The sequence below is a fragment of the Diadema setosum genome, chromosome 9 (assembly GCF_964275005.1).
Source record: "Diadema setosum chromosome 9, eeDiaSeto1, whole genome shotgun sequence".
Taxonomy (NCBI): Eukaryota; Metazoa; Echinodermata; class Echinoidea; order Diadematoida; family Diadematidae; genus Diadema; species Diadema setosum.
Genome location: NC_092693.1, coordinates 38,313,816 through 38,321,271, shown reverse-complemented (window position 1 = coordinate 38,321,271; position 7,456 = coordinate 38,313,816). Strand labels below are relative to the sequence as shown.

Here is a 7,456-nt window from a genome sequence, read left to right as displayed (position 1 = left end):
TTACAAATTGAATGAAACAGACGTTTAATATAATAAATGCCTCTCCATATCTCAAATGTTGAGACACTGCAAGAAGGATAAAGTTGACACTTGTACAGTATTTAATTTCAAAGCAGTACTACAAGGAAAAGGCCCACATGCAGGTACTGAGCATAAGTAATGCTTCGGTCCATAAGGTAAAAGAGACAATACGTGTAGTTGCCTCAAATTTATTTTTAAAGCAAACAATGATTATCACATAAAACAGAACACATTTCCTTCATTCAAAAATTACTGTACTTCATTGATAGAAACATAGCATTTCTCAGCTGTATTTGATCCCTTTTGATAAAGAGGAGAAATCTAGTTTGTATTTCAATTTCTAGGTCTTCTCATCAGTTTTTTTTTTTTTTTTTTAATGTCACACACATAGATCTGAGTACTCAGTATACGAACGAGACCAGCTTTTAGAATAATTGTCCAAAAGATGGCATCTATCAAGTTGTGCATCATGAACGGAATCAGTATAGTAATATGATGGCAGGATAAATGACACTTTAATGTTATTTCTCTCTCTCTCTCTTTAATAGTCCACTTGCTTAGTTCCAGTTCCTGATGTGTAAATATATTCTTTGTTCATTTGTTTAACGAGTTTCAAAATTTGTATTGATGTCGTACTTCATGACTTTTGCGGGGGTTGGGAAAGAGGTACCATGGCACACGTTCATGGTTATTTTCCACGACGCGTTATATAAATACATGAATTAGGAAACCATGAATATTTAAAATGTATATGCCAATGCAATCCAAACACAAACGCTTAGAATATACTTTACAGGGGCGATGCTACGTTTTTCTAGCTAAGGGGGCGACTTTATGGGAGCAGGAACATCGATTCATTTTTTATAATGTGGGGGGGGGGGGGCGGCGGCATTTTGCTGCCACTTGCCTACCAAAACGGGCTGACAAGCCCCCCCCCCCAAAAAAAAAAAAAGAAAAAAAAAAGAAAGAAAAAAGAACAACATTTTTGATGCCACTTCCGGGGTTAATCAACTGAAAAGAAAAGAAAACAAAATAGGCCTATATGTTTCACCTTAAATTTTCTGCATAAAGGGGGTGGGGCAAAAAAAAAAATAAAACCGTACATCTTCTGCAATAGAAAAACAAATGGAGGCGCCCAAGCCCCGGTTGCGCCAGCCCTGCTTCTGCTTTGAACTAGAGACACTTCCCATCTTAGATGTTTACATAGCAATAGGTATATAACAAGAATATATACACAAATAACCCATGTATATCCACTTAATTTATAGCAACTGAAATCACGCCATCATTCCCACCAAATATATAATATCGTGCAAAGCTTGATGAAATATTCCCCAGAGTTCCTTTTTTCTAGAGCAGTTTCCTGCAATGAACATTCGCAAGTTTAAAACCGTAGCAGCGACATTACAACCAGTCAGACTTATACATATTACCATTGTCAGTGTAATTCCTGTAACTCAAATTTCGCAAATGTCGTTTCACAACACAGGTCTGAGACTCGATTTTTACCCCTTGATTCGTTTAATTCGTTAACTATCGATTGTATTAGATATCGAGTGTAATGATTTTAAGACACATGTAGTGTGTAAGTATTACTGTAATATAGTCTACTATCACTACCATTGAATAAAAACTCAAGACACATTTATACACAAGAAGTAGGCCTAAATGTAAAAACTGACATCATGGGTGCTCAGATGTAAATTCTGAAAGTGCAATTATGGCATGACGTACTGATGCAACTCAAATTGTTGCATCACATATTTCGAATTCATTAGTAGCAGAATGACACATATCTGACATTTTCAATCGGGAACATGTACCACAGTTCAGATTGCAGAGGTTGGAAGCTTCAACAGCAATTGTACCGTAACTTCATAACGTTTCTCCTTCATGAGAAAAAAAAAATGTTATCAGAGTTCCCAAAATGGTCCATGATTCGACCGTCGCCGTTTTGCTCTGAATTAGCGTCATTGCGATCTCATGTGGCAATTAGACCCTGCCCCGATAGACCTTTGCCTGGTTGTGTGTCTACTCATCCCATGCTTGGGGAGGCCAGATGATCGGATACCTCGACAGATGTCGGAGGGCCACAGGTCTACTAGAGGATGTTGGGCTACGTCCGTCTTAGCCTAGAAACGGGTACCGGAGGACGGGACTGGTGCGGATGGTCACCGCAAAAAAAATGGAACCAGGGAATACTGGACACAGTTTAGATTTATCCGGTAGCTCCAGATTGTTCACTAGTGTAAGACCGTACTTCTAGTGCTTCTTCGGACACGAGTGACAAGGATGATGTAAGTTGACGTGGAGCTACAGTTATGACTTTGGGTTCAGGCGTAGGCTGGTGTGAATGTTGAGATATTGACGAGCTTACAGTCAGATCGTGTTGCATGTCCGGGCCATGTTCTCTACTACTGGTACCTGTTTGCTGGGAAACCGCGTGACGATTGTGGGCACTCACAATTTTATAGACAGACAAAATGAAGATCCCCACGAATACGACTGGACGTGTGTAGAGGAGGATGTCTTTGTACAAGCCTGGAGTTTAGGTAAACAACACAAAACAGGATATGCTTGTGGTTAAAGGATTATCTAGGGATTGTTGTTTTAGCCTTCAGTATTATACTTACTTTAATTAACATGACAATATTTGTTTGGACTGGAAGCTCAAACTTCACATTTATCAGCACTGGTTCAAGATATCTCTTTGACGATGTAATTAGAGATTTTTTTTTTTTTTTTTTTTTTTAATCGAGAGAGCAACATTTACTAACGTACAACTGCTGATAATCATGACTGAATCACATCATTGCTTAAATTATGACAAGAATACTCACGGTTTGAATCCTTTCGGCCTGGTAGGACGTAACACGAGACGACAGCTATCTCTCCGCTCTGACAGTGATTGTCGGGGTTTCCCAGCCCGGAGTGGCGGCAGTCCACAAGTGTAGTTTCCGAACCATCGCATTCGATATTGTTCAGCATGATTCTCCGTGAACCAATGCCCAAGTCCACATTACCCTGCCAATCCAAATACAGTAGATAAAAGTTGAGTTTCACGAGTAAATGTAGAAAGATTTCATAACTACAGAAAACAAAAGCAAAAAACGACAGGGAAATGTAGCTGAAGATCTGTTGAAGCTTTGTTGCTTATTGAGGCCCTTACACCGCATTTCTCATCTCACTTACTATAATCTACATCCATGGTTTATTTTCATTTTTTATTTGAAATGACTTGCAAACATTTCTTTCTTTTTTTTTTAAATCGAAACTGAACCTACCTGTGTACCTCCATGTTTCTAGTTTTGTTACAATCCATAGTGCTTGCAACGTACACTGTGTCTTTAGCAAGGGCCCATGTAAATGTCGTGATATCATGTCAGTATGATTATTATTACTATTTTTTTTTTTGGCTGTCATTGCATCGCATTAAAAGTGCATAAAATCCCTCTCAGAATGGAAAACAGATCCACCCTAAATACCCCTTCTTATTCTATCTATGTGCAGATGGATGTCACTGTAACATAAGATTCTGCATGATTGCAAAATAGGTAGATGTTGCACTTTGCTTCTAAATGATAGTCAGAAGAGAATAACAGCTCATTTAAGCATAACTTAACAATTTTCCACAATGGACAGACATTCAAGATACGAGAAAAAAAAAAAGTTAAAACGTTCGCAGTTATGAAATCCGTTGCTGATTTCTTTCGTTTGTTTATTCACGAGGGTGATGTATTAACCTCACGCTTCCCGTGTAGATTATTATAAATACAACATAATTCCATCGTACCTCAGGATTTGCGTTTGCCCCTCCGAAGTCCAGCTGTCTGCAGGCGACTTTGGCGTTTGCCATGGACCATCTATCAGCGCACACCGCTCCCCAGATCTTGGCATATTGCATCAGGAGCGCGCCTTCGAAAAATGCACCGGCCGACAAGCAGTTTTCCATTTGCATTTCCCCGTCGCCTTCCCAATGCTCTGAGAGTTAGGAGGGGAAATGCAAGTGAAATACTTATTTTACCAATGAGCAAATTATAGTTGAAGAATGACTTAAGACTATAAATGCAAACCTCGTCTATGATATCTCGGCATACTGGCATGGTGTGTCTGTTCATATACAGTGTACGATGTAAACGTATCGTTGCTCAAACTTCGGAGGAAAAGGATATACATAGGTTCTATCATCAAATCTCAGCTTATCACATATCGGATGTCAAACCTGAAATTAAAGTTTTATTATTTTATAATGCTAGTTCGGTTTTTTTTTTTTCGATTTTTTTTCTAAAAATACTAAATTGTTAAGTCTTTTCATTTCAAGACAGTATGCCAGATAGAAATTTGAAAAGCAAGTATTTGCAGCTGTATGGACAGATTCCATCTTTAAAGATTTGAAACCCCTGTTGTCATATTAATGCAAGACTTTCATTTTGCGAAATCATGTGCGGCAAATTATTGTGCTTAACATAAATCATGACAAAATTGTTGTAAGTTTAATAGTATCAAGTAGTCGGAAAGAAGAAATTGTCAGTGATTATGATATATGGTGGTAAACAAGAGATCATTAACCTTCGGGAAGTCCTCTGGTGAGTTCGTCATGACATGCTATCTTGGCCAACTCGTTGCTGTGACACGTGATATTGTTCCCATCTTGAGACCACGTGTGTCGGCACTCCATGAGACTGGATTCCCAGCCTCTGCACTGGACATCCCTAATATAGCTCGTCCACTGGCTAGCATCGGAATCGATGTCGTCCTGATATGTCAGAAAATAACACTCGACTAAACGATCGGAGGTAGATAATTTGCACTGAGACAAAACGTTTAACCCCAATTTAAGTTCAAGCCACATCGATTACAATTGAATTTCCATGTTACCAGCTGGGGTTGCCGGTACACGTAGCCAGTCGCCGCAAGTAAATATTTCGGTTGCTTTTATGTTATAAGGCGATCACTGTAACGCACAAGATTTGAAAGCTACTCATGTCACGGGTTCTGTACATAAATTAGATATACATCAGTAACATGTGGTATCAAAGTCGATGAGGCTTGGACACATACAGGAAAGACCCCTTCGGAGGCGCCGTGGAATCCAAGCTGCTTGCAGGCGACATCTGAATTCTCCTGCGACCAGGTATCGGCGCAGAACCTGCCCCACGACGACGATGAACCCGAGAATACAAGAATCACGCCCGCGTATGGCCGCGCCCACTGGGACTGGCGGAGGGAGGGTAACAATTGCAGATCGCCGTCTACGAAATGATCTATGTTGGTTTGAGTGAAGATCAAGAAATAGAAGCATTCATTCGAACGGAGAGGAGTGACTCAAGCGATTCCAGACCGAAGCCGCGATAGTAATCATTTTTATGTCAAGAAGGTGAAATCGACCGCACAGCACATCTGACGGTGTAAATAACTTATATGCATGACGTTAGTTTGGTTGTCATGATATTTTCTGACACTTTATAAAGAAAGTACATAATCTTATATACGCCAGGATGACTACTGGGGAAATGATTGCAGGAGAAATGGTTCTTGTCAATCTTCTATCTGAAGGACTCTTAAAAGCTTTTAAATTTAGCAGGTAAAATGGAATTATTTTCTTATAGTGACATTAAAGTCGGCTTCTCGAGAATTCTCGGAGAAAGACTGGTATATCAAGGGAATTATTTCACCAAGGATTGTGTCATGGAAACCTTCTATTAGCGCGCCAGAAGACAGCGATGTTACTTTTTTTTTTTTTTTTTTTTTTTTTTTTTGTCGGCGAAACTCGCGCATCTAACAATTGTACCGGCTTTTTGATTTAGGAATCACATGTAACTCCATCGGTCCGTATACCCTAACCAAGGAGGTTGAAGAGATGGAGTAACAACAGAGCGTTATTCCCTTTGATCTATGTTCAAAGCCGCCGCTCAAAACTATTTGAAGCATGTGCCAAACAGGATCTGCCGCGCCGACACGAAGACAATTGACTCGTGTCTCATTGCATAGTCACCAGCCACTTTCAAAGGAAGATATGTCTTTGTGATGGTAATTACTTTTCGCTATCCCTTCTTATAAAAGGTAGGTGGTACAGACACGAGGATGCGCGAACAGAAATTGAGGAAAAATGCTGAAATGAAGATGAAAATTACTCGACTGGGCATATGCGGGCACTAATCTGATATATCTATCAATAAAGAATTATACTTGAAGATTATTCCATATTACTTTTAATTGGGGAAATTAAGTCGAAAAGTGATAAAACCAGGGGTGGTATTCTGAGGTCGTAATTAAGTCTGTAATTAACTTCGTGATTAAGTCGTGAAGTTAAAGGGGCATAGTCCCGGTAGTGTAGATGGCGCTGTTGATGATACTGCCGAAGATTACCGAAGTAGAGCTGTCATCAAGAGTAAAGTGCGTAGGTGTTGCTAAGTAACGTTGCCTTTGTTGTCTTCTCTGCGCATCGCGCAGTCTGTAGTAATGCCAGGGTGCGTGCATATGTGCTTGTTATTATGACATCACAAAAGAAGTTTGCTGAAGCTTTCATCCCCCTCAGCCGAATCATGAGCCGAAGTGTGATCGGACCACTGACTACAGTGAATCGGTCTTCTTCGGACTCGGGAAAGTGGGCCAAAGCGTAAGCGCCAAAAGAAGTCGATAGCGTAGGTCTCTATAGGAAACTTGCGCCGTGCGCCCGCGTACGCATTTGACTAAAACACGGGGACCATGTACCTTTAATAGGCCCTTAATCATGGGTAAAATCGGTATTCTGAGGACGTAATTAAGGTATGATTAAGTCCCCTGTAATTATCTTAGGTCCCTCCCATCTAATTGTTATTCCATCCAATCAGACGCGTTGTTAGAAGCCAAAATGATGATTACACGCGCAAATATGCCCTCAATACGGGCTCCTGCACGCCCCCTGTAATATTACAACCCAAGAGCTCCGTGCGCACACTCCGGGATTTGATTACAACCCCTCATCTAGGCACACGAAGATCTCAACCTCTTTGCTCACATAAAATGACAAAATTCCTCGAAGATCGGCTATATTTCTTTTTTTCTCTGAATTCTACGGATACCATGATAACAAGATTCAACCGCTCCTCCGTTACCGAAGACGGTAAGCATCGTTTTGGCAGAGAAAACACGATGTAATGCGTGATATCGGAGTAGTTAATGACACTCTTTGGTATCATTAAGTTTTCCATTAACTTTCATACTTAATTACACCCTCAGAATACCGATTCGTAATTAACTCTGTGATTAAAGGTACATGGTCCCCGTGTTTTAGTCAAATGCGTACGCGGGCGCACGGCGCAAGTTTCCTATAGAGACCTACGCTATCGACTTCTTTTGGCGCTTACGCTTTGGCCCACTTTCCCGAGTCCGAAGAAGACCGATTCACTGTAGTCAGTGGTCCGATCACACTTCGGCTCATGATTCGGCTGAG

The 7,456-nt window shown here is 40.5% G+C and overlaps 1 protein-coding gene across 1 annotated transcript; it reads right to left on the bottom strand.

Annotated features, from left to right (window-relative positions):
• On the bottom strand, window positions 1-6,145 carry LOC140232675 (scavenger receptor cysteine-rich type 1 protein M130-like). The gene is made up of 5 exons (XM_072312781.1): window positions 5,083-6,145; window positions 4,591-4,777; window positions 3,815-4,002; window positions 2,862-3,045; window positions 1-2,562 (listed from the first exon to the last, which is right to left on the bottom strand). Exons 2-5 carry the CDS (start codon window positions 4,697-4,699, stop codon window positions 2,240-2,242), a joined length of 804 nt encoding a protein of 267 aa, XP_072168882.1. The 5' UTR covers window positions 4,700-4,777; window positions 5,083-6,145; the 3' UTR covers window positions 1-2,239.
• Between the last annotated feature and the right edge of the window lie 1,311 nt (window positions 6,146-7,456).

Bases quoted from the DNA above. Each gene is read 5' to 3' on its own strand.
- LOC140232675 (XM_072312781.1), bottom strand. From the start codon at position 4,699: ATGGAGTGCCGACACACGTGGTCTCAAGATGGGAACAATATCACGTGT. The intron at 4,003-4,590 runs GTTAATGATCTC...CCTAACTCTCAG, and splicing joins CACCAGAGGACTTCCCGAAG to AGCATTGGGAAGGCGACGGG. The intron at 3,046-3,814 runs GTACGATGGAAT...TTGGATTGGCAG, and splicing joins GGGCAAACGCAAATCCTGAG to GGTAATGTGGACTTGGGCAT.